The sequence below is a fragment of the Apis cerana genome, linkage group LG1, assembly GCF_029169275.1.
Source record: "Apis cerana isolate GH-2021 linkage group LG1, AcerK_1.0, whole genome shotgun sequence".
In the NCBI taxonomy this organism is placed as follows: domain Eukaryota; kingdom Metazoa; phylum Arthropoda; class Insecta; order Hymenoptera; family Apidae; genus Apis; species Apis cerana.
This window is the reverse complement of record NC_083852.1, coordinates 26,803,286-26,830,410: the sequence shown is the minus strand read 5'-3', so window position 1 is coordinate 26,830,410 and position 27,125 is coordinate 26,803,286. Positions and strand designations below refer to the sequence as shown.

The 27,125-nt window shown below is 39.6% G+C and overlaps 2 protein-coding genes across 3 annotated transcripts in view; one reads left to right on the top strand and one right to left on the bottom strand.

Moving 5' to 3' along the window:
- LOC108004306 (RNA/RNP complex-1-interacting phosphatase) overlaps positions 1–22,655 on the top strand; it is a 30,149-nt gene extending 7,494 nt beyond the window's left edge. Inside the window, exons 3-9 of one of the 2 annotated variants that reach the window (XM_017067102.3) lie at positions 5,453–5,484; positions 6,112–6,199; positions 7,005–7,084; positions 14,381–14,424; positions 17,449–17,509; positions 17,684–17,730; positions 17,905–22,655. In XM_017067102.3, the coding sequence (XP_016922591.1) occupies positions 5,453–5,484; positions 6,112–6,199; positions 7,005–7,084; positions 14,381–14,424; positions 17,449–17,509; positions 17,684–17,730; positions 17,905–18,719 (1,167 nt within the window). In that variant the 3' untranslated portion in view covers positions 18,720–22,655. The remainder of the gene's footprint in view (positions 1–5,452; positions 5,485–6,111; positions 6,200–7,004; positions 7,085–14,380; positions 14,425–17,448; positions 17,510–17,683; positions 17,731–17,904) is intronic. The other variant, XM_028669972.2, reaches the window with a different exon arrangement.
- Positions 9,049–26,834, bottom strand: LOC108004307 (uncharacterized). Its single transcript, XM_062087147.1, has 6 exons — positions 26,746–26,834; positions 10,721–11,867; positions 10,075–10,346; positions 9,940–10,002; positions 9,652–9,854; positions 9,049–9,566 (listed from the first exon to the last, which is right to left on the bottom strand). Exons 2-6 carry the CDS (start codon positions 10,771–10,773, stop codon positions 9,561–9,563), a joined length of 597 nt encoding a protein of 198 aa, XP_061943131.1. The 5' UTR covers positions 10,774–11,867; positions 26,746–26,834; the 3' UTR covers positions 9,049–9,560.
- Positions 26,835–27,125: the final 291 nt, after the last annotated feature.

Here is a 27,125-nt window from a genome sequence, read left to right as displayed (position 1 = left end):
TGTCCGAGGGGAATAAGGCTTATGGAGTATCGCTTGGACACATCTCAACAACTTTGTCCTTTTAACGTCAATGTTATATGACGTACGTAAAAACCATTCCAAAAGAAAATGGCGAGTGACATTCATTTAAACAATGGTGAGCGTGGTCGCGTTCAATCGTTAAGGAAAACATAATGATATACGTATATATACGTATATAGAGAGGAGAGCCCCTTTAATACAAAAGGCATCGAGTAATGGGCTTACAAACGTTTCCGTGGAAGAAGTTGTCGCGGAACGACCACGATCGTTCACAGGCAATAGCGTCACTTTTCTTTTATCCATCGAGTCTCCACCTCTTCTACCTCCCTCAGGTTCGCCCTTCCTTATGTCCTCCGCGTCACTGTGTACGTCCGTGTTTCGATAGTGGTAGTCCGACGATGATCCGGAGCGGGAACGATCCGTTGGAACGAACAAAGACGAAAGAGAATGGGGGGAAGAAGAGAAGCGTTCGTGAATTCGGTGGTAGTTTGGATGAGAGAGAGAGAGAGACATCGCCACTACTGGCTTTATACTCGTGCTACATAAATTTCTTTTGAATGGGGAGCGTATGAGCCGGCGCCCACCGTCCGTCCTATGCTACCTGCCTTTCCCCCCTCTTCTTCCTTCGCCATCTTCCACCATCTTTCCCTCGTCGGTCCGCTCCATTTCTTCCTCCATCTTTGCATCTCTCCGTCCGTTCGTGCGAAAATGTGAGCGACCACGCGCGAACAAATTGGCAAATTTATAGCTGGCTCGGATCGCCCCCTCCCTCCTCGTCCGAGGCGGGAGGGAAACGGAGGTGAGCGTAAATCGTCGGCGGCTCGTATCGAGGGAAAATTGGCATTTAACGGGGCGTAGGATCGGCGCATAAACGATCGACGAATGGATCCGGATTTGCGGCCCAGCCGCAGAAATGAACTTCTTGGCAATGCGATGGAATAGGACGCAGCGGCATGAGGGATGACAGGAGTGGGCGTATATTCGGGAGGTGATTGGTGCGGTGCCACGAGCGCGAAAGCCGCCACTTAAGATGGGGGAGAAACTTTTTACAAAGGCTGGGAGGAAAAGGCTGACGAGGCGGAGTCGTTCGAGGCAGGAAACAAACATTTGTTTAAACGATCCCGACAAGTCACGGTCGTAAATACCTGCGAGTCGTTAATCTTGTTTTTGGTCGTGCCGCTTGTTCGTTAATAATGTATAATGTATTCTCACCCCTGTAGCCTGAAACAATCAACGGTGGAAGAGAGCCGGGGAATGGTCGGTGAAAGGTATGCCTGGGGAAATAACGCCTGCGAGTGTAATACGGATTAGGGGTATAGATTATAGGTTATCGAATTCATCCCGTTGTCGGTGAAATTGATTCTTTGCTCGCTGTTAAATTTATGATTCGGTCAGCTGGGTGTCCGCTGGCTGCTTAGCCATCGATAATAAATAATATCCTCCTTTCGTAATGTCGTAATTCATTTGCGGAACGGAATTTGAAATGTCGACTCGAGCAAATTTGTGAATAATCTTGGTGAACGCGTGGAGAAATTGTCTTCGTGTCGGTCGCTTGCCGCTCGTGGTATGCGTAAGTATGTAGCGGAGGGAAAGGGCAGGTGAGAGACAAACGGAAACAAATTCGAGGAACAAATTCGTAAGACGGCAAACGTGAAGGATCGCGAACCTTGGCTAGTTGGTCGGGGGGAGGGAGAGAGGGGAAGGGAAGAGCGCTTGGACCCCCCGAAGCGCGTGGACCGCCCCGAAAATATTTTTAATTTTATTACAGCCTGTAATATGGAAATTCTACGGTCGCAGTTATCAGGTGTGAATTGAATTATAGCGATTGCCGACGTGGTCCTATTATTTATGTCCAACCAGAAACACGTTCTTGTGCCGCGAGCTTTCACGATGGCCGGTGATAGAGGGGACGCACGATGTCTAATGCCAGTCTATAAAACTTCGCCTCGATACTAATTCGTTACTACACGTAACACGGAATAGCGAAAGTAGTGGACCGCATCGGGATTTACAAGGCCTGTTATTAATCTCCTAAACGCTCCTCTTATCTTTACGATCGAATAAAAATAATTTCCTTGTCGATGGAAATCTAATAAAAATAACCGTTTCAACGTGACGCAACGCGATATATATTAAATTTCAAGAGAGAACGACGGGTCATTCTTTTTCTTCCTTCGGAAGATTCTTTTCGAAAAACTCCATTCCGGAGTTCTGCTTATTTTCATATTTTAACGATTTTCCATAAGATACGCTACGTAGTATATTTTAATTGTCAGCTTATCATCGAGGCGGGATCTATCGAAAGGAACGGAGGAAAGATCGGAGAACAATACGGAAAGTCCTTTTTAAAGATCTCCCACAGCTACCGATACCATTATTGCTCGGCCACGATCGTAGAATTCGAAAGAACTACGGACTTTTCCATTTTTCTTTTTTTTTTTTTAATCTCGCCGACGGAGAAGCGTTTCTTACGCGACATAACTCTCCGAACGTTATAAAATATGCGAATACTTGAAGAAAATGTTCGCTATATTTTAACGTTAAATTTGACGCGTTCGATCGTATACGCGAATAACACGGTTTGAGAATTAGGCACGCAACACGGGTGGTGAATCAATTTTCAACAGGCCCTCGTAAAGTCGTTTCATTTCCGAAAAATTATACCTACTGTGCAAACGATAGGAAAGATTAATGATTCCACCTTTCATTTTTTATCCGATCGTTGGATGGATCGTTTTGATTTATGCTAAACCGAACCACGCGGCAACGTTCATGCTTTTCATAGAAATTTTTATTAAAATTTCGTCGCTTTCGATTTATGTCCAATCCTAACATTCCACTCGTGATTTTATTACAATTATGTTTCTTCCGTAGATAGGAACAAGCGAGCAGGAAAAGGCGATTTGATATCGCGTACATCGATAACATCTCTTACGCGTATCGTAACTCGTACGTTTATATCGCGTTTGATCTTTATCGATTCCCTTTGACCATTTTTGAAACCCTTTTGTGTTCCGTACGCGTTAAAACCGTTCATTTCGAATGTTTCGTTGGATGAATACGAAAGACGTTATAATCGGTGGAAATGATTCAAGAATTTGATAGCAACTGCTACTTCCGACACGTTCCTTTGTTGTACATGTCTCCTTGAGTTAAGCTGACCCATTTTAAATCGCTTCGAATCTTCTGCCAAACGAGGAAGTAAGTGGATACAGATAACGTCGAGCATATATCAGTTGGCGGCAGCCATATACCAGTCTATATGGCGTTTCTCTATGATTCCGTACAGCGGAGTATAACCGTTGGCCGCACTCGTGCAACGAAAATGTTCTTCCCGCGAGTTGTCTCCTCCATTCTCTCCACGCGCTCTCCTTCCTCTCGAGTTCGCTCCTTGTCCATAAGAGAATTTAACCGTTTCGCGCAACGGAGCATCGTTTCATTCGATCCGATTTAATGTTTCCCGATCGAGATACTTTTACAACGCAGCATCGGCCGATTCTTATCGATTCCTCGAATACAAACTTCTTCGACTTTGTTTCGCTATTTTCTTTTTCCCCCCCTTTTTTTCTTCTTAATTTGCTATATTTGATTTACGTTTAATAGATACGTTAAATAAATTACGAGTAACATTTACGCGGCGGGAATGTAAATCTAATGTAGCCGTTAATCACGCTTGACGAGCACTGGAAAACTTTACGATCCAGAAAAAGTGACGGTAACCTAGTAACGCGTAAGTACAACGTTAACATTCTGCCTTTTTACGAGGTCGTTTGTAATATCGTTTGAAGATATTTCTATCCGGATAAAAGGTATAAATAAACCGATGACGTTATATCTTCCGTGGTTAAATCCGTTTCGCCAAATCTTTCGGGGAAATCGTCGATTTTGAACGAGAGGGACGAGAAATACTACAGCCTACTTACTCGGCTCGAAGGCGCATCCTCGATGCTTCTACGCCCACGTGGTTACCACGTTTTCATTTCGAAAACACTTCTTGTCCCTCTCTTCTCCTCCAATTTGTCCGAAACGCATTTTTCGCCTAGCCGTGGAAAAATAGTCGCTCTTCGTCGATCGAAGCGGAATACGATAAATTAAAGGAAAAGGGGGAGGAGGGAAAACTTTGTGGGACGATGCGCTCGCGAAAAGATTTTACACGAGCGGACGCGTGGACGGACCGCCACGAAGGTTCACAATGGAGGTACAGCTCGTAGCTCGATAATCCTGATTTAGTCGCGGTCGTATATTAGGCTAAGGATCGTGAAATTGAATGGTGGAATCAACGGAGGAGACCGACCCTGCTTTCGGCCGGAGGAAGCTCGGCCATACCGTGCGAAAAATAAACTACCGTTGACGTAGCCAGGGTTAGTAAATTTTACAGGTGGGCACCGACCCACAGCTTCGATTTCTTCCTCTTCCATTCTTTCCATTTCCTCTCCACCGAATCTTCTCTTATCCCTCCTCTAGTTTTTCTCTTATCCTACGAGATAATTAATCCTACGAGTGATTATTTTCGGCGAAATTGAATACGTAGGATCTTGGTGAATAATGGTGCGGTGTAAATTAAGAACAATTTACGAGAAAAACAAATATTGTAGTTATTTGCACAGTTGTCAATCCGCGTCGTGGGATCGTATGTCGATAAGGGACGGCGCTACCATTAAGATATAAGAAAGTCCCACACCTAGTCAACGATAGATTATTATGCTTGGATAGGAAAGTTATACCACAAGCCCGTTATTAATGCGACCGATACTCATTCCGCACTCATCCGTAGATACGATCTCTCCGCCCAGTCAATCGGATCGCGTAGTCTAAACCCGTAATTACCATTAGCCCACCCATAGAGCGAGTGCGATGCTACGAGCGGACCGATCGAACTTTCAATTTACGTATTCTTAGGTATAAGTATTCTTAAGGCTGCTCGAACTACGTCAAATAGACCACGCTTCTTCGATAAAAGATTTGCTATCGGATACGCCGATTGGATCAAAGAACTCGATTATATACACGCGTGAAATAAGAAAATGGAATGTATACGGTTAAATGTATCGTTTCTGAACATCGTTCGAGGAACGTGTAAATTTCTTTCGCGATTATTTCTGATATTCGTGAGATGACCGATCACAACGAAAATTAAATTCGCATTTCGCGAAGGATAAGTTCGAGTAAGTGAATATTCTCTTATTCGTTTCGGTTTTGCACTTTATTAATTATTAAAAGATGGAAAGTGACTCGCATTTTGTCTCATCGTATAGGATGAAATATATAGGATACGGGTTATTATAACGGGTTATCGAACATTCGTACGCGTGTGATGCCGCTATATCCGAATATGCTTCGGGCATAAAGATATAATTCTCGTGTCGCTATTAATTACGCCACTTTTTTTTCGGATAATTCATCGAATCTGTCCTTTTCTTTTTTGTTTCAGGCAGTGAGTAACAATTTAGAACCGGAGAAACGGTAAGTAGATTAGCGATTATATCGGCTCACGATTTTATTAACGTTATTATTTACCAAAAACATCGAGAAATTCGAATTTACGCGGTCACTCTGTCTCATCTTGGTCCCGGTATAAATCTGTCGATGCACGCGAGGTGTTCGTTAATGGCTTTTAAATCGATTTTTTAACGTTTCCTTTTTCTTTCTTTCTTTCTTTCTTTTTTTTTCCCGAAACTAGGGATTCGAGATAGTTGTTTATTTATGAGAAATGAACTCGTACCATGGTCCCGAGGGAACATCTGGTACGAGCCTTTCGAGGATTTGATATATCGAAAGGAATGGTAAAACTATTTGGGCCGACACCCCCGTTTAATTCCGGCCCTTTTGCTCCGGACCCCAGATTCTTTTTTCCCCTAATATATCATCGTCGAGTCGTCCAGGTCGCGCCTTTGAAAAGAAGATTCTTCGCTAACACGGGGCATCGCGACAGATTCGTTATATTCTCCCCCTCCCTCCTTTCCAATGCCGAATGAAGTCGTCTTTCCACCATACGAATCGAGTATTTATTACGAGTGACCGATAAATTCGAAATTCATCACGTTCCACGCTCGTTCACGTTCTAATTCGATTTCGCGTATCGTTTTACAGGTTTACAACGTCGGTACTGCTTCAAGCGTTTCCACGTTTAAAGTGTATTATCGATTTGACAAACACGAGTCGCTATTATGACGAAAAGGTAAGATAAGCCCAGATATTTGCAAAAAAAAAAAAGAAAAAATGGAGAAAGTCGAAAGATATCTCATCATCTTTTTTGCTTGCTCGCCAACGATCCCTAACTGCATTCCTTGATCGAGCAGATATTCGAGAACGTGGCTCCTTTACACGATCCTCGCGTATCTTTCTTAATCTATCATCTCTCTCTCTCTCTCTTTCTCTCGTTCCTTCGTTTCCCTCCTCTTTCACGAGAGCCCTATATTACGTTTGTGTCGGTTTAGACTTTATTTGGCATTTAAAATTAGTCGAGTCCGTCCAATTTGTAATAGCATAGGAAAAAAGGGAAAAAAAGGAAGGGACGACGATGAAGACTAATGAACTTTTTATTAGATTTTTGGAATAACCGATTGCTCGATCGATGATGTTCCAAAGCGAGAGTGTACGCGTTTTTCTAAATCAAACTCGTCGAACGATCCAGTTTGTATCGATGAGTCGAAGATTTTATTCGATTATTATTCTTTATCTATATCTTTTTTTTTTCTTTTTTTTCTTTGTCCCCTCCATGTCACAGCAATTTGCTACGCGAAGAGGACTAACTAAGATCTCGGATGGAAAATATTTGAGAAATAGTAGAACGGTTTTGAAGATCAATGGTGCCGCGGGATATATGCAATTAACACGAAGATCTTTCGATGTCTCCCTCGCCTAATTAGAGCGTATTATACATAATTGGTATCCTTAGTGGAACCCTTAATTTTTTTGAAACCCTCTGATCTTTCGTTTGAAGAAAAAACAATTAACTACTTTCCAATATTATTTTGTTACAGGAATTCATAAATTCTGGTGTTAAATATGAAAAAATTATGGTTCGTGGGCGGGAAGTTCCCTCCATGGATGTAGTAAACAGGTAAGTGTTTTCAAATTTTTCCTCGAGTGTACGTCTTATACGTGTTTGGTTACTTATTTATGTAAATTAACGATGTCTCTTTGTACGAATTATACGATTTTTTATTAATAAAATTGCAAGGATTATTAATCGTTTTTAAAAACGATGTCAAGGATATTTAAGAAATTTCGCACAAATTTTAAAACACATTTATATGTAAAAAGAAAAAGAGAAAAAGAAACTTGAAATCGTGTAACTAACCGTAACGTCGTAAGCTATCGCCACGACTTCGTCCTCAAATTCCTTCTCTCGCAGTAGGTCAGAGAACGAACTCCGGAACTATGGAGTTTTTCAACTTTTTTCGATCGTTTGTTCGAACCGTGCAAAGCGTCCGACTCAATTTGTATAATTCGAGGATAAAATGGTGATTCTCATCGTCCGTTAATAGCTAAGAAGAATGTGAATAGCCCACGTGATCGCCTCTTGGAAACTTTTTTTTTCTTCCTTTCTTCAATCGACATCTGTCCACTTTATTCTACTTTAATTGTTATATCCGCGTAAGGATGCCTCATTTAATTCGCGATTAAAGCCAATCGTAACAAATTGTACAGATATTGTATAGATATATTAGAAATAAACACGTTACTTGATATTCCAAACGTTTCCAACGAATTACGAATAGGGATTTCAGATTGTTCAATAAGCGTAAAGTTTATCTTTGTCATGGTATCTTTTTGATGTAATTAAATAATTATTTTTCTTACTCAAAACGAAAGCAACGAGGAAATATCGTTCGTTTGTTCTTTGGATCGTTATTTAAAATTGATTTCAAGTTGGTTTAATTTATCTATACTTTAATAGAATTTAATTCAAAGATTGATATCGTTATTGTAACGAGATATACCTAACAAATATCGAGTTGCACGGTATTCACTGCCATGTTGACAATACACACGCGGACTCGGGTTCCTTAAACGCGTTCGAATCGTGTTCCGCGAGGATTCGAGACAAGTCCGCTACAATGCACACGCGTCGTACGACAATACGCGTGGGTGTTGACGCTTCGGCAACGACGTCTTTATTTGTCCAGACATCGAACACACGTGTTCTCTGCCTTGTATTGCGAGACAATGCTCGTATATTCTACGGATACGGAGAAATACTTGAATACCGCGTATGGAAAGAGATCGGACTTTCGATAAATCGTGATCAACTTTCCATTTCACCGTGTTAAACAATTTTGATTGGAAAGGTAAATTAGTCGAAGAGACGGGAAGAAAACCGAACGTACGATTTTTATTGTAATTTTTATTCGAATGTCTTTTTAACTCGTTACGTCCAATTATAACTTGCAAGCTTTTGTTAGTTCCACCAAAAATTTGGACGATTTATTCCTTGGCCAAAATTATTCTCTTTCTCTCTCTCTTTTTTCTTTTTTTTTTTTTTACGTTATCGATTATCAAACGAAATGGTTTTTTTCTCAAAAGATCTCGCGATCGTTGGAGACACGAGATCGGACGAAGCGCGAGATATTCAAATATTTTGACACGCGTCCTGTCCGTCGTACGAGAAAAGAAACGTCGCGGCCGTGTTGGCTCAGAGATGGAGAAGAAACGTTTTAGGAAGCGATTGTGGTGGGTGGTAAAAGATGTTTTACGTTCTCTCATATGCATAATACGGACGTGTGCGTGTCGCTTGATACTTCCGGTGCCGTTAATTCGACCCATGGACCCAACAGACGTTGCCGCGTGTCCTTCTCCAAATTCTCTTTGCCTTTCTTTGTTTTCTCCATCCTCGGGGGGATTGGCAAAATGAAGAGAAACGTGTCTCACCACGCTTCGGACCACCCGGATGGATCGTTTAATTACGTAAATTCCGTCTTCCTTGTCTTTGCTTTTCATTTTTTGAGTATCGCACGTGTTGCAATCACTATTTCGTAAAAAAAAAAATATATATATATCAGCTGTGTGGTAAACGAATAAAAAGTCTACGAATAAAAAAATATTTGTTGTTTTTGTCGCGTTTCGTTTAAAATATTGAACCAAATTTTAAGTATCAATTTTGACAACATTCCCCCGTTATCGAGAAATATAATCTTGATAAGTGATAAGCAACAATGTAAAGAATATTTGCAGTATATTTTTACACATCAATCACTTCGTTGTTGAAAAGACACATTTTTCATTAAATATATTACGTTTAGCGTTCGGACGATTACGAACACTTATGAATCAAATCATTGTTATTTTGTTTATTATGCAGAATTTTTTTTTTTTATTATTACTTTTTTTAACTCTACGATTTATTTCATTTAGATATTTTATATCGAGAAGTGAAAGCTGCAAAAATTTGATTCGTTAGTATAAAAGTCCTCTTCGACGTCAGCGTTAGGAATTATAGAAATAATGCGTTTTATATATGTTTTATATATAAATGTTCATGTTCATGATGGTATAATAAATTTTGCTGGAAATTCCACCTCATCGTCGTTCTGCTCTCACATCTGAAAATGAAAGAGGAAGAGGAAGAGAGCATTAGTTTTTCTTTCTTTTTTTTTTTGGCGTATCGATTCTAATTTAAACGATTACCCTTAAACATTTGCCACAAGCCGTCATTCTAGTCATTCGAGGTGGTATTTGTGATCTGGGTATTGTTGGGAATCGCGGTGATCTTCCGCGGTGCAATCTGTAAGTTCTTTCGGCAGCTGGGACTGGTGGGGGGCGTATGGGGGTCGAGGTAGGGAATCTTGGACCTGTTCGTAATTGCGCCAACGCCTGCGCTAAAAGTTCTCCTAATTGGGGGAATAGAGATCGGTGTAAAAAATTCTCGCGATAGATAATGTTTCTAAACTAAAAGAGAGGAGAAGAGAAACTTGCCGGATACGTCCGTTTCTTCCAAATCCGTCTCGTCCATATCCTCGTATCCGCTTAAAGCCTCGACTACGGAACAATAATAATCGTCCCTGTTATCGATGTTCAATAAGTCGAAATCGAATCGTAAATCGAACTTACAATCCAAACGATGAGCCGCTATAGCTACTCCCATTGATAGATCGGGCCGCTCTCTGAGGATTCTGAGCGGCGCGCTTGGTGGAATTTCGCGTGTTAAATCCGACAAGGGTGTTCTGGGCGGTGTTCTAAAAGGTGATCTTGGAGGTGTTCTTGGAGGTGTTCTTGGAGATCGGGGGTTTGATGTGAAACAGTGAGGCGAGCAAAATTCACCAGAGGATTGAATGCTTTCGTCCAAGGGTGGTGTTTGCCATGTTTCTTGCAAGATTGATGATCTTTGTCCGTGTATAAATCACATCGAAAATTAAATAAATATCTTTTTATTTATTTATTTATTTATTTATTATAAAATTCAAACGGTATATTTGTTCTCATTTCATCCATTTATTTTATTCTTCTCATTTTTTCTTAATCATTTTTATTTTTCTTAATTATATCAACGTCGTTGATATATTATTTTTCGAGGAAAATAACCACAATATATATCGCGTCGAACGAACGCGAGATATTATCGCGTATTAAAAATTGTACGGAGAATTTTAATTTCGATCGTTTCATTTTCACGCGTAATTGTTACGTGTTGTATTTATAACGAGTATCTACGTATTTATATTTACGTTTAATAAACAGTTACATTTAGGTTACGTACGGATCAGATTCAGATTCCGGGCATCCTCTTCTATGATGATGACAATTACACATGGTCTAATACACTGTGCAGTGATATTATAAATCTAAGACATTTAATTTTGAATTTATCATCAAAGTTTAATTATTTTATATAAGATAATTTAAAATATCACATTTTGACAAGTATAATGTCACTTTTAACTATCACATTTTTTTTTCACCAGCCGCCTAGTTCACTTTAGCTCATTTTAAATTTAATAATTCTTTTATTCGCACCAATGAAATCGAACATTTTTAATGCTAACCTATTTTAACGATCTCTTTGAATCTATTCATTTTTTCTATTTAAAACGTTCGTAATAAACGAATTTGATTGGTTAATTTTGCATCACCGAGTATTTTGCCACATAATTTTTCCACAAATTATTCTCGAGACAATTTCATTTTATTACGATTACGAGCGAATTTTTTCCATTCATCCGTCAATTCATTTTATAGGAAAATATATTTTTATACGTAGTCAAATAATTCATGAGTGACAAAAGTGATTTAATCGCGGTTTTAGATTTATTTTTATGCGTGCACGATATATATAATGCGCATAAGACCGCACACCGCGTCATATTCGAATCATCTTCCCTTTTGCTCGATCGCGCTACCATAAATGTCTTTTCTGCAGTTTCACGAGCATCTTCTTATTACGGTTCACCTCTGCGATGCGTAATATCTCTGAAGTTTTGCCGATTTTATGCAGGCCGAATATCACGAATATCGGTGGTCGCCACCTTCTTTTCGATGCTTTCGGTGTTCGAGTTTATCGTGCAAAGGCTTCTTTATACGAATGAGAAAAAATACGTATACGTGTTCTTTAACGTTTCAAATTCCAAAACGAATTTATAATAAAATACACGAAATAAAAGCAAAATCTCCTTTGGAAAAATTTATCGCGCTATACATAATATAAGTATTTTATTTTGTTTTCGACCGATGTATTTTCTTCTTCTTTTTGCGCCTTTTTATTTCAAACTTTCCAATTTGGTTTTTTTTTCGAAAAACAGAAATGGGCGAACAACCAATGATCGATGGTTGATTCTTAGAACGGTCCATAAATCCGAAGCACAGCGCGAAACGCCTTGTTCGCGGACGTCTCCGCATCCATGTCGAATCTGTAATTCAAATTCCAAGTCAAATTAATTTAACGCTCGTCACACGTACATTTTTCACGTGCCATCGACGTCACCATTTTTCCATATTTTATTCTCAGAAGGCATACTACTTTCTTTCCTGATAAATAAATCTTCAAAATGATACCTAACATAGATATTTTTGTAATTTTTCTTATCGTAAAAATTGTACGATCTTAAGAAACATCTTTTGATTCGAAATATAACGAATGCGATTACATAGAATTTAAAGTCAATAGTAACGTCACGTAGAAAAAAAGAAGCTATATCGGATTATTTTATTTCTCCTTAATTATCTTTATTCATCCGTTTGCCTTTTACCAGGTCCAAAAAATAAATAAATAATATTTCATACATACGCGATAAGAGGAAATTATACTTGTCGATGATCTATCGATACGGAAGAAATGGTGAGAAGCAATTGGTATTAACGGGTGAATGAGTTACTATTTGTAATCGCGTTAGTCTGATCGGTTATATAGGGAGTCTGGGTCGTAGAAGGTGAAAGGGAACAGAGCCGCTAAAACGGCCCTATTAAATCTCTATAGAGCAACACTATTGGGCTACCCTATTCTCACACAATGACGAGTAATAACTTTTCGTGGAATCGAGCTCATCTTAAACGTATTTAGGAGGAGAAATCGAAACGATTTCACGCTTATCGGAACAGTTTTGTTGGTCCCTTTTGTTGGTGAATCTATTAATAAAAGTTAGATGGAATTATTGTAAGATAAAATAAGGTTTCTTTTTGAAGAGCGTTTTGCTCTTTCTTTTTAAAATTTCTATTTGCGAGCGGAGAGATCGAAGAATTATCTTTATTTATGCTAAACGCGTGTATAAAATTAAGCAGCTGCGTAGATGTTTCATACGGATAATTTTAATGGCAAATACTTTCACCGTTAACGTCGTTTTATACGATTTATCCAGCAATATTACGAACGAGTAAAGCCAATTTAAGATACCATTTAATCGAAGAAGCAAACGTTTCAACATAAACGTCGTAACTAAAATGCAAGCGTGCGTAATAGCGAGATGAAGAATTAAAGTGGTATTAATATCAGAGTGGAGGGAGCAGAAGCAAAAGCGAGCTCTCTCTCCCAACTTGTTTGGCGCGTTTGGAATGTTTCTGGAATCTCGACGGAATGCAAAAGGGGAATGAACACCTTGCGATAATTTATCGACTAGTCCAAGTAGGCATAATCCGTTAATAAGACCTCCCTTTTTCCTTCTGTCTTCTTTTTCTTCTTCTTCTTCTTCTTCTTTTTTCTTCTGCTTTCGAACAGAAGAAGAAGAAGAAGAAGAAGAAGAAGAAGGGATGCCCGACTCCGCCCAATCAATTATCACCACTGGTATCCCATTTTCGAATCTGCCAAGCTTTACCGAGTTTTTCTCATCTCTTCTCGGTATTCTTCTGTATTTTTCCACACATTTTCTATCCTCTTCGTTCGTCCTACGTATCGATCGTAAACGATTACGTTATTTAAACGTCATAATAAGATAAAATTTTCACACGAAACGTTTATATACGATTACTATGAAATTCGATTAAGGGGAATATTTATTTCGCTGGTGGCGAATTGAATCTCGATGATAATAACGTACGCGTAAATAGATATTTTTCCATTTCCATCGATGTTTTCTCGACACGCGAATTGTCACTCTTAGGTAGGTATATTTGCCGCAATTCAGGCTGTGTAACATTCACGTTCTTAAGCTTCATTACCATATTCCTTCGTTTGCTACAGAGTCCCTGCATGCCTATTACGCAGTTATTACACTGTCATTTCTCGAGACCGGTTACCATATCTGAATATTTATTTAGCTGATTATTTTTTTTTTATCGAGTCCATGGAAATTCGATCGCTATCTTCGGTTATCCTGAAAAATTATCAACAGCATGAAAGTAAAGGGAAGGACGCCGCTCGCTTTAACCCCTCCTCCGTCTTTTTATTACTCTATGCATGAGAAACATGCGCAGACTCGTATGAAATTTTCCCCTTATCATGCTACGTTACAATTTACGAGAAGTAAATCAATCAAAATTGCGGGGACAATGATTCTCGTGTTTTTCTTTTTTTCTTTCTTTTTTTCTTTTTATTTTGATCGATACAATCAAAAATTATATCTCACGATATAAATTTTCCAAGTATGCTCGTTTAAAATAATCCATGTAATTAATTTACTATTTTATGTAGATTTTATATAGAGAAGGATGTGATCTTTGTTTATTTAATTTGTTTATAAATATTAATTTATAATATCCTACGTATATATGAAATACGAAATTGACGTAATGCAACTCATGTTCAAATTATAAATGTAGTCTTTTTGATTGCAAATAACGCGATTGAAAATTATAAAGATTCGTGTTTGCAAATTTATAATTATACGAATAGTTCGTTGAAAAAAAAAATGAAAATCTTTTTTTTATCAGAACATACGTTATTTTTTTTTTATTTTCCAAAAGTAAATATATTCGTTCTCTTTCCTTTCAGATTCTTTAAAACGATGGATGATTTTACGTCAGCTTGTGGCGAAGGTGAGTCTGCATTACATCATATTGGGTCTGTATAATCCTACTACTCGTATATAATATCATCAATCTTCTCTATTATTCCAATATTCTACGTAGCAAATGAACGAATTCGATCGAAACATCTCGTTTCGAATAATGGCAAGCGGTGAAAAATTTTGAATTTTGAGAGTAACTTTAGATATAGATACCCTTTGTTTACGCGCGTTCGAAATCTTAAATAATTATCACGAGCAAGTACGAACGAAAATGTACAATTTTTTTTCTGTTTTTATCGGAAATAAAAATTCTATCGCAAGCTTATTCCGTGAGAATTATCTTATCGAATCTCGATACGATTATTTTAAACGTAAAATACAATTCAGTTTCTGTGGTTTCGAAGAAAAGAAAACGATTCTCTCGAGGGAGACGATGATCGAGCCACGAATCTGGACAGAATCAAGAAGCGAAAGATCGCCCACGCACAGCCACGTATACCAGGCCATTGTTAATTATCTGTCACCGTTTATCAACCGGTAGAGCGAAAATTTTCCTTCGGCAATTCTCTTTTTTTTTCACTCGCTTCGCGTTCTTCTCGCCTCCTTTCCATTCTCTTTCCCCTCGTTTCGTTTCTATTTCTTTTATGATCGCGACGAAGAACGTAATCGATGACAACACGCGACGACACCTCTTTCTTTCTTTATTCTCTGGGCAACAGAAACTACACTTCTCCTTCCTCGCCATATCGCATCTTCTTGCGTTATTTTACACGTGATACGTTTAACCAATAGACGCGTCTATTTTTACGATTGCATTCATGAAAAGATCGTACAAAGCAGGGGTGCAATTCGTCAAATTTTCGCCTCAAGTTTACAACTATTCCAACTATTATAGGGGATTTCATAATTTTTCGCAATATCGTTTCTCGCACTGACACGCAAACAGTTCCATCTGGTGGGTTTTACGTCTACTATGTAAGTTACTGTTGTGTAAAACATAGGACGTTGCATCAGCGATTCGACCACGTGTTTTTCGATTCCTATTTGTCCGTTATATTCTCACTCTATACAATATCCAGCGGTTAGGTGTATATTGCAGTATTGCAAAATACGTAATCGCGAGGGTATTATATCTTATTATAATTTCCGTGGTAGCGGCACTTGACGAAGGTACGCAAGGTGAGAGATAAGTGAGCCGAGTCCATTTACAGTGGCCGATGATTTATCGACCGTGGAACGTAAGATGTCGTTAATCGTTTCCCGTCCATCCTCCACTAATCACTTATATGTATAAGTGCGCATTTATATGCATTTATTATGCGAATACACGTGGGGTGAGCGATACGCTCGAATCGTTCGATCGTTCGATTGATTTAAGACGGCAGTAATCGAGTGGCCGAAAAGCGAGTCGCGCTCTCTCCGCGTATCGCCGATATTTTCATATTTATGTGGAAGCGCGACTGAACGTTAAAGTCCTTCCCCTCCTCTTTCGCCGTCTCTTACATATATTTTCAGAGGGGTTTACGCCGTTACTAGAAGATGCGGGAACACGAAAGGGGAACCCACGCTCCTCGCTACCAGAGGCTATTTGAGCCGACGTGCCTCTCGCTTGTATATCATATAGCCGCATTAACCACGTCGCTTCGGGTCGTGCTTCTCGACTACTCTAGTAGTCCGAAAACCGATCTTACGTTTACATGGGATACACGTAATACTCCTACCATCTTCCGCTTTTTTTCTTTCTTTCTTTTTTTTTTGTATCCTTTTCCCCCGTTTCGAACGAGTATACGGAATCGTGCAAATATTTCGAATCTTGGAATAAAATCTCGAGGATGTTTAATTAATCATCTTCCGTTCTATTCACCTTATTGGCGAAAATCGATGAGCAGCGTTCGTCGTATTGTCTCTGGTGATCTCTCTCGACGTCGAGTCGTTCTCCAAGACTGGTGGAGGAGTATACACGCTCTAGATTCGCATTAGATCTCGACGCGTGTTCCGAGAATATTCTTACCTTCCGCGAGATACCGTACGTTTCTTCGTACGCAAAAAAAAAAACGAGATGAGCCTTGCGATGGCGATAGCATGGAAAGAAGTTCTACTTTCCTCGTGTCTCTCTAAATCAATCCATTTTTCGCACTCGCGCGTCAACGTTCGTTACAATTTTCTTTCTTTCTACGCCGAAAGATATCGCGCGAGTAAGATATCGAAGGAGGATTTTGCGTATAAATCTCGTTCGCGTTTCTGCGAACGATCCTTTGAAGAAACTCGCCAAGGTCGAACAACTTATCGCACGATCTTGGATTGGCCACTTGATTCCTCGGATGTAAGCCGAGGTAAAGAGGTACGAAAGTGGGTCTAAAGTGGTCGGTACTTATCTATCTACGGTTGGCGAGGAAAAGGGAAATGGAATCGAGGGACAGAGAGGAGGGGACGATAGGGTTCGAGGTTACAGCCGATAGTGCCGGCCGTGACTCGACTCGAGGTATCGTCGAGTCAAGAATCGTTGCGAATTCGTCGCAGATTTTACCGGTAATTTGCGGTAATATTATAATCAGCCCCTTGCTGAGCCCGAAGATATGCCGACCCTTCTGCTCTCGGTTAAATTGATGATCCGTGGAATCGGCTTACGTATGCTCCATCTTATTCGGCTCGCCTCGCGCCATCTTACTCGAAGCGAACCCTCGAAAATATCTTTCGCTGCTAACACCTTCGAGTTGTTACATTATCACCGGTTATTATATCAATCTCTCGAGATAAACGGTTCCTTTAAATTTAATACCGTTCCTTCGTTTGAATATCGCCATGTGTTAACGATGTGTTAACATTTTGCCTTTATTTTTTTCCCTTTCCTTCTTTCTTTCTTTCTTTTCTTTTTCCCCGATACACGCATGACGGTACATCGTACCGTTGAAAATGATGAAAAATATGGAACGTTGGAGCGTTGCAACGCGATTTATCTTTCGGTTTCTGTCCAACTATTAATTTTAACTATTGATATTAATTTATCGCGCGTATACAAATTGAAGATTGGTTTTTTTCTCTTTTGTTTCAGATGACATTGTAGGGGTTCATTGCACTCACGGTGTAAATCGTTCCGGATACCTAATTTGTAGGTTAGTATGGATATATAGTTCGGATATAGCATACGTACAAGATATATATATATATGTACACGTATCGTAGACGATACGAATAAACGAAACGTCGTAAAAAATGGTGTTTTGGAACGGATAAAGAGAATCGTCCAATCGAGGAAACATTGTATAAATTGGTGTATCTCGTTACAGGTATCTCGTACAGCAATTAGGTTGGGAACTGGAGAAGTGTTTAAAAGGTAGGTGGACGATCGTTGGTGGCGAATCGAAAGGTAAAGAAAAGAGAAACGAATAAGGGAAGAGGGAAGGGGAAGAAGGAGATCGCGATAGAGATAAGAGTCGAGAGTTGGGGATGGGGGGGTGGGATGGACGATGGGAAGACTTGGCGTATACACTTGTGGTATTTGTTTCAGCGTTCGAAACGGCCCGTGGATATCCCATCGATCGTAAAATCTATATAAACGCGTTGCAGAAAGTACCGCGCGAGAAAATCGACACGAGTAAAATCAGCGTGGATTCGAGGGGAACATCAGGATCGGAGGCGCCGAGTAGAAGAGTGATGCGCGTGTCGTTCAAGTATCCAGGGAGCAGCCCGTACACGATGGGACCGCCAGGGTTCGGAGCGACGAGACGCGGTTTCGCGAAAGACGGTCCATTTTCACCGGCGCATTTCGGTTATGCCGGCCCTCCGCCAGGTTTCCGTCCTATGCCACCTCCGCCCGGCATGCCACCGGTACCACCGCCACCAGTTCCTCCACCTATGTACGGGCCGAGGCCGTTCAGGTACGGACCACCACCGCGACCAGCCATGCGTCCACCGCCACCTAGACCAGGGTTCCCTATTCCAGGTTTCCCGCCACCACCACCACCACCACCACCACCCTGTCCGTCCAGAACGCCCGCCGGTATCTTACCCCACGCTCCACCCGCTCGCTTGCCACCGCCAAAAATGCCTCCACCTCCTCCCCCGCAATCCGCCCCGACAAGACCCATCCTTTTTAAACGATTGCAACCGCAAAAGAGAAAATCCCACCTTCGAAACGGCATTCTCTCCTCGGCTAGAAACCCTGTCGATTTAATGAGGCAGAACAGCCAGACGAGTAGGATATTGCCTAAATTGATGAAAGAGCAAGATTTCACGGTAGACACGTTCGAGGAGAATTTACTCGCCGTCTCGAGCCAATCGAACAGGCGGTCGACCAAAGGAAGATACAATCAAACCAAGTGACGACGTGCCATTTAGGAAGCGTGATTATTTACTTAAACGCGTGCGAACAACATCTCGCCGAGTTTTATTCGTCAGTTTCGTTCCCCCTCGTCGTTCTCGTGCCAGAGAAAACCACGATGAAATGAGAGCAACGGTTACCAAATTCCTACGATTATGGACGATTTTTCCGACTTGGGCAACCGGGGGGGAGAAACGTCGAAATAAAAGAAAATATAAACAGAAAAAAATACAAAAAAAGATATCACGACGACGAGTTTCTGCGAAATGTGAAAATATTTGTATAGTAACGATCGGTGCCCATCCCTCCCCCCTTTTTCCCTCCTACGACACATGTTCCTTCGACACGCTATTTTCAAGATAACGTTCGTCATTAATGAAAATAAATGCACTTTGTCGATAATCTTATTACGATCCAATCCATTACCACGTTATTCCCCCTTTTTTTTAATTTTAATTTCACGTTCACAAGATTACGATTTAGTACTTAACACTTCGACCACGAGAGATTACGAGTATACCATTGTTAATCTTGCTTCGAGAATTGTCTTGGTTCGAATTCTGTTTCCTAGTTTTAGAGTGAAAATAAACCAATCGGCCAGTTAGCCTTATACATATGTGTGTGTGTGCATATATATATACACACACACACGCGCGCGCGTATATATATATATACGATATTTGCAAGTGCTATTCGAATACGACGATGGTTCGTTGATTATATATTTTGTAAGTAAAATATAATACGAATCTTTGATTATTGAATCCTTTTAATTTCTCTTAATCGATCGACTGATAAAAACTCTTCGTTTTAACTATACATTTACTTTTTTGCTTGTCGATAATTACTACCGAGCAGGTAAAAGATTATAATATATTCAGGTATAGTATATATTCAATTTGATATTTATTTTATCGATAGATAATGCGTTTATCTATGTATGTACAACTCTTATTTCAAGTATATTTACTTGAAAATTCTTTTCATACAGTTTTATTTATGTAAATACTGTGCTGTAAACATTTATTTTCATTCTATATTTAACGTAGCAATTGTAATTTCTTCGCAAGTCATTCCATGTATTATTGCCATTTTTTCTTTTTTTTTTTTTCTCTCTCTCCAACGTTTCGTTTCGATCGTTGAGAAATTTTTTTTTTTTTTTTTATTTGAAACGAGATTAATTTCGAGATCGATGTAAAGGAAAAAATTATAAAGCGATTATTCCTTTCCACGTTTAATTTAAAAAAGAAATTTCGAAAGAGAAAGACACGCAAAGATTGATTCTTCCATCCAAAAGTTTAAAATGACGTTTGTGCATAATTAAGTATCGAAGGTAAATAACGCGAAATACATCGAAATCGAAACATTTCTTTTGCAGATCTTGTTAAAAGCGGTAAAAAGTGCGATCGAGTAAACTTTATTTTCCATTGCGAAAATTTTGTATTCAGTATTTTAATTTTAATCTCCAGCTCTCTAACGTAATTGCTTTAAAAAAATGAACAGCGATTCGATGAACGTTTATTCGTTTTTTTAAGACGAAAGAAGCGTATAATACAGTTTCGATCGATATTTATTCGATCGAGTAAATATTATAAGAGGGATATTATCTCTTGATATCTTTTCTTTTAAAATTACGTTACAAATTACGTTACGTCGGTGTAAATATATACGTATAATTATATAACGTTGATTAGTTTTGCATCTTTGTAAATGATCGTTTAAAAAAAAGAAAAAAATTTTTAATGCTCTTTCGTACATTTTAGAGATTTAAGATTCGAAACGATATCGATATTGATCGACGCTACTACATGTATGTATGTATTTAGCTTTCGATTTCGAAAAATTATAAAACGAGCTTAAAAATAGTTTAAAAACCTAAATTTGGCAACTTTTATACTTTGAAAAATCTCGATGTTACCAGAAATATTTAATTAAGCGCTTGACACATCTACCAATTTCCGTTAAACGTTTAATTTAATCTTTTCGAATCGGATTGTTCAATAACTGTTATCAAAGGGTAAGATAATTTTTTATATTTTTATTTATGAAATCGATCGTTTTCGAAAGATATTGCGTATTTTTATTATGTAACGTTCGTACGAAATATTTCATTTTTTTCTTGTATACGTTTGCTGTACGATTTTAATCAAAACTTAAAAGTATAAGTACGTATAAATAAATGAATTGCTATCAACGAAAAGGAAAGGGTAAAGATAAAAGGCTTATTACAACCTGGCATTCGTTTCCGTAAAAAAAAAAAAAGAAAAAGAAAAAAAAAGAAAAAAAAAGATTGGATCGCAAGCATCGTAAAATGTACAAATTTTCTACAAATATTCGTTACGTCGATAAAAATCATCGAGACTCGTAGTAACCGTATTGCTACAGCCTATGATTTTAGAAACGTATATATAATTCGTTAAACGAGATAGATCTATATATATATATATACGTGTATAAAATTAGCTTTGATAATCTAAAAGTTTGACTCTAAGCAATCAGTCTGCGCTACATGGCAATTCGCGTAAAATAGTTCCTAACTTTTTCATCGCGTGTCTAAATTATTTTTTTATAGAATCTTTGTAGAAACGGACACCAACTTTTCGTCGAGCGCGATCGAGGTTATTGCTCGCTCGAAGCTTATTCGAAACAATAATTCGAATTAGCGGTAAATTATCGTCTACTACGTACGTTCTCATCGAGAATCTTATTATATCACTCGTCGTCGCTACGCTCCATCCGTATTTTGTACTACCTTTTCCTCCTATTTGTTCGTTCTCGAACCACTTATTCATCTCGAATTCTCAATCTAGTCAATTTAGCAGCCAGTTAACGAAAAACTCTAATTAGAACGAACGAAAAATTAAGATAAGATTTTGGAAGCATCGGATCCCTGTGCCATCGTTATCCCGATTCAACCTCTTGATAGCCTTAACGATAATTTCTCTACCGAATGATCGGGCTTAAAGTAATCGTCCCTCGATTTCGATCTCGAGAACGCGCGACGCGCGTAAATTGTTAATTCTTAAAAGAAAATTGGACGAGATTTTTAAAAACGAAAGGTTGGACGTTTTATGTAGGTAGGTATTGCACGTGGTCGAAGGGGAGAGAGGGGAGAGAAGGTGGACGCGGGCCGTGACTCGTCTCGTGTCTCGTTCCGAGATATTAAAGTGATTCAATATTCGGGTTCGGTCATGGGTCACGCGTGTAGGAGGGACGTGTCTCTTATGCGGCTGTCCATATATCACCGACTGCCGTTGGCGTGCGTGGAATAATTTCACGAGAAATTGCACGCGTCATACGCGAGTAACGCCCTCGCTTCGAGCTTTGCCAGCGGCCTTGGATACGTGACTCGATACAACCTATAAATCGACTATTGCGTACGCTGCATCTTCGTATCACCTGTTCTACGATTAACTCGTCCAATCGTTTCAGAAATCGGTGGCTACCTATGAATCCTACTCTTTCCCAGAACGACGAAAAACCTCTCGAAAACGTACGTCTGCAAATTCCTTCTTACTTTTTTCTTCCAATCGTAGTATCGAATATGGAAACGCTTGAGATTTTGAACGAAACGTGAGTGGTAATAATAATCGAAATTAAATTGTTCTCGCTATTCTTGTTAAGGGGTGATGAAAATTTTTAGACAATGGTGATCGTGATGCATATTCATCGATATTTTTTTAACGTTAAGTTGTAAATAAAGGAGAATATAAGAAATCTATATATGTACGTTCGTAATAAAAGTAAGAGAATTTTTCTAATCGCATATATATAAAATATAAGTAACGAAATATCAAACTTATGTGTATATATATATATGATCTTCCTAAATATTTTAGACTTATACAATTGTAATTGAAAGATATTGTATAAATGTTAAAATAAATATTTTTTTATAATACCTAAGTAATAAACGTATAGCGGTTAAGAGAGTGTAATAGCGTAGATTGCCTTTTTTCGTTAACGTGAGATATAGTACGAAAAACCTATATAATGTTTTTTATATCGAGAACATTCCAAAATGTGCTAATTCACTTGAGTTATTTTTTTAGTATTACGATTAAAAAAGAAAAAGAAAGAAAGATATATATATATAACAAAGATTACACGATTCTTATATATACATATACATACACCAAAGACGAATGTTGTTAAATAAAGATGGAAAGTTTAAAAAAAAAGTTGCACCAAGTGTTATTCACACGTATAAGGTAGACTTTCACACGGAATGTATCGCATGTACATTACGCTATTATATAAGTAAATAATTATACGAGAAATATATATTTAAGATTAAACTTACTCGTCTTTCTTCCTCAACCCCCTATATCTTTTACGCTATTTATCGATTCATAATCTCGCCATGTATTCTACGGCAAATCTACAGCTATATATTTTCCAGCAGGGATGACGATAAATTTCAACGTGTGCGTTTCAACGTAGAGAATACGTAGAGCGAGGAAGGAGAAAATTTGGTAACATCGATGAGACGGAAGTGGGCTTGAAACAAGGGAATCGAAGAGAGAACGATCGATCGTAGGAAGAGTTTCCGCCGATTTCGTGATCCGTAGGAATGATTTTTCCAAAGTATACGAAGACGACGAGAAAGTATAGGAGAAAGATCTTAGTAAACCGGATTCGACGCGGAAGTAAATATTATCGTTGGATTCGTCGATGCGTCGCGCTGTGAAACTGGATCGCGCGTATAGAAGCGTATACATAATTTTGGGGAGAAGGGAGGCAATGATGGGGAAGGGGGGCGGGAGGAAACTGTGTCGACGAGTAACGTAACAGAGACGCGAAACTCCCCTCCTCTCCCCCCGAGAAAGGAAAGATCGTTGCCCTTCTCACCGCGATACACGAGGAGGACGGATTCGAGTCGTGGCCCAGGAGAGGAACGACCACGGGAGAAATAATAGTCCGCTCGAGCCTTCGTTCGAGACAGTTGTTTCCCGCTCGCTCGCCATCTCTATCTCGGCTAGACTCGGTTAGATTTATCGACATATTTTCTCAGTCTTTTCACAGACTTTATTTTTCTACAACGACATCCACCACTCCTCCCCTCCTTTCCATTATCTCACGAGTCCGCCTTGTTTCGGTTTTACCGGACTTTGCGCGATCGGATCGCCAACCATTACGAGACCGAAGGGAGAACGTATCCTGTTGTTTCATCTCCAACGAAAAAAAAGAAAAAAGGATAAGCGAACAGTTGTACGCGTATACCTGTGAGTAATCTCGTGATATAAATTTGTTCGATCGTTAATCGTTTGGAAATCGTTGCGAAACCGAAGAACGTTTAATTTGTTGTTATTGTTTGAACGCGAAAAGCGTAATTTTTTTTTAAAGGATGCGACGAAAGTCGAACGAGTATGAAAAGGTTTAAAAATTGGACTTGCAAACTTGGATCTCGCGATTCGAACTTTTGTTTATAAAAATGGTCGGTACTTACTCGGTGAAAGAGGAAATCATCTCGTCTAACCGTCGCGCGATCGTCTAAAACGGTATTGCGAATGTGGCCTGTGCGCGGGTTCAAAGTTTTCGAATAATTCGTAAAAAGTCACGTAGCGACAAACAAGTCCATAAAGAGCCGACTTCCTCTTTCTCTCTTTCTCTTTATCTTTCTCTTTCTTCCTTCCTTCCTTCCTTCCTTTTCTTCCTTCTTTCTTTTACTCTCTTCCAATTTCGCTATTTCGACCCACCACCCGTGTTTAACGAAAGCTTTACATTCGAGATGCATTCAAAGTATACATTATACCTGCGGTATAATTCGAATCCACGAGTTCGACGGACGATCGAATATTTTGCGACACTTGTAACTTTTAAATCCGTCCACCGTCTCCTACCCACCATCCATTCCACCAACTATTCCACCAACTTGAACGGGAATATATAGTTTCACGGGAATGACACACTTTTGCCGTTTTATCCCTTCGCATTTGTTTTACGCAAAGATTTATCGATTCAACGAAGATTCCCGCTCGCTTGAAAAAAGCGTGGAATCGTAAATGGAATAATAGAGTCGGCGGGGAGAAGGGATTGGAAGAGCGAAAAGTTGGAGCAGTTGGAACGTCGTAATTCTACGCGAAAGGGTTCCCTCGCACAAATTGCCAATTAGTTTCGATTAATTCTCGAAAAATGGAGAGAGAGAGAGAGAGAGAGAGATGCAGGCGCGTGGTCTGCGGTAGGTAGGAGCCCTCCGTCCAATAATAGGAGGCTAAGGGTTTACCGCACATGGGGCCTAGCTCCGATAGATGATTCCATTCTTCTTTTTTCGTCCTCTCTTCTTCACCCGTCCACCCATCCACGTTTGTACGCCGCTTCGATTATACGCCGGCCATGCTTCGACCGACGGTTCCTCCACTTTCGACACTTTCGACGCGCGCTATACGTACGCGACATACGTGTGCACACGTTGCGACGTTTAATGGCGCGGCCTACTTAGCGGTTCGCTCGTTGATTAACGTCCAGTGATTAATAGACGCTCCCTCCGTGTTCGTAAGCAACCCCGACAGCGGGTTGCTTCCAAGATCTAATCGCGCGATATTTATTGCCTTACGCATCGTCCTCCTCGAGGCCCTCGCCACGCCGATTTTGCCAATTCTCCTCATCCTTCCCCCCTCCTCCCCTCTTTTCTTCTTCGCTCCTCGCTCTCCTTTATTTTGCCTCCTCGTCCCAGCCTCGCGCGCCCATCTTCTCCCGCACTTCTTCCCTCTCCATTCTTTCGTTTCGCTGCCATGCTTTTTCTTGCTTTTTACTCGATTAAGAGATTCGTGTACTCGTTATCGCTCGCTTCAAAAAAGATAAAGGTGAAAATAAAAAGTAAAAATGAAGGCACAACAATGAAGCAAAATTTAGAACTCGTCGATCAATTATGGATGTCGATCGAAAATGTATGTAGGAGGACGTGGCGAGTGACGAGTTATGATGCAACCGTAAATGTCGGGCGAATATATAGTTTTTGAACGCGAACTGTAATCCAACTACGTCACGGACGCATCGATCGTCGAAATTTTAACAGGAAAACATTTGGCCAGAAATAATCTTGGTGTTTGGAGCGCGCGACGATTCGAGGAAAGTTGATTAATATCGCGTGCGTCATACGACGGACGATGGGATCCATTTGCTTGTCATAGTCGTCGTATAACCGAAATCTTGAAATATCGAATTTTCGAAAGAACTCGATGCCATTTCGCGAACGCGTTGTTTTGCATCTTGCCATATTTCTTTCGATCGAAACGCGAATTATTCTTCGTGATCCTCCTTTTCTCGGTCCTCTTCTTCTTTTTTTTTCTTCTTTTTTTGCGACAATTGAATTCACTCGAAAAGCAAAGTAGCCGTCTGTTCTTTCGGAAAATCCACGATGATACGACATTGCCTTTCGTCGCGAGACATATCGTCTCGCGTTTACTCTCCTCTTACGTGTTGCGTCAGCGTTACGTTGGCGCCGCATTCGTCTATCCAGACTTTAAGCCGTGTTTACAATTCCAACTCCGATGGTCCGCGATTACCTTCGTTCCGGACCCTCTTATCCGATTTATCCATTCGAGAGTAAAAAATACAGGACTCCTAAAATGGCGTCGGTTCAAACTTTTTTATTCTCGTCGCTTCGAATTTCTTATCTTTTCTCTCTCTCTTTTCTTTTCTCTAATTACTTTTATTTACCAGATATTTGCGTTTCTTTCTTCGCTATTCTTGCTCGAGACGATCTTTTCTTTTTTTTTACGCAATTCACCAGTCAAATTGTTAAGCAAATAGGCAAATTATCGTTCCTAATTTTAGATAAAGATAGCTATTCATGCGAATACGTCACATCTGTCGGTTTAGAGAATAAGAAATAACGAGTCGTCGATAAGTAACGATCGCTAACGATTTATCTGCTTCGATGCACGAATTGAAAAGATGAAAGCAATTTTTAAATTGTCGCGCAAAAGGGATAGAATTTGTTGGCCGATTAAATTTTTTCCCAATTATTTATTCACCGCGTATATATCCACGTTGTCGGGAATGGATGTCTTCTCTCGATCTTACCTTGACTTTCCCCTTTGATGCTTAAGTATACGTGTATAGGTATAGAATGGACACGTGAGATCGAAGTCCGGACGCTGAATGGAACATCGGCGGATAGAGTCGTTAAACGTCATTTCGCGTTACTTTATTTATATACGCGGCTCGAACAATGAGTCGATAATTAAAGCGGTGTGTAATTAGCGATTAGCGTACGTCGTTAACACTGCAAACAGGCAGCTGTTGGCAAAGTACCGCGTCATATGGAGCTCTAGCTCGCGGCTTTAATACACACGTGGCTTCGAGCTGCCATCGTTGAATAATTCAGCGACGAAAGTAGCCGCGATATTCTCCGCTTTTCTACCAAATTGATACGCTCCCGTTTATTCGTTATCCCCCTCCGA

What these genes read in the sequence shown, in the direction of transcription:
- LOC108004307 (XM_062087147.1), bottom strand. Translation starts at nt 10,773, where the DNA reads ATGTGTAATTGTCATCATCATAGAAGAGGATGCCCGGAATCTGAATCT. An exon ending in AGCGGCTCATCGTTTGGATT is followed by an intron (nt 10,003 to 10,074) that starts GTAAGTTCGATT and finishes ATTGTTCCGTAG; the next exon opens with TCGAGGCTTTAAGCGGATAC. An exon ending in GGAAGAAACGGACGTATCCG is followed by an intron (nt 9,855 to 9,939) that starts GCAAGTTTCTCT and finishes TCCCCCAATTAG; the next exon opens with GAGAACTTTTAGCGCAGGCG.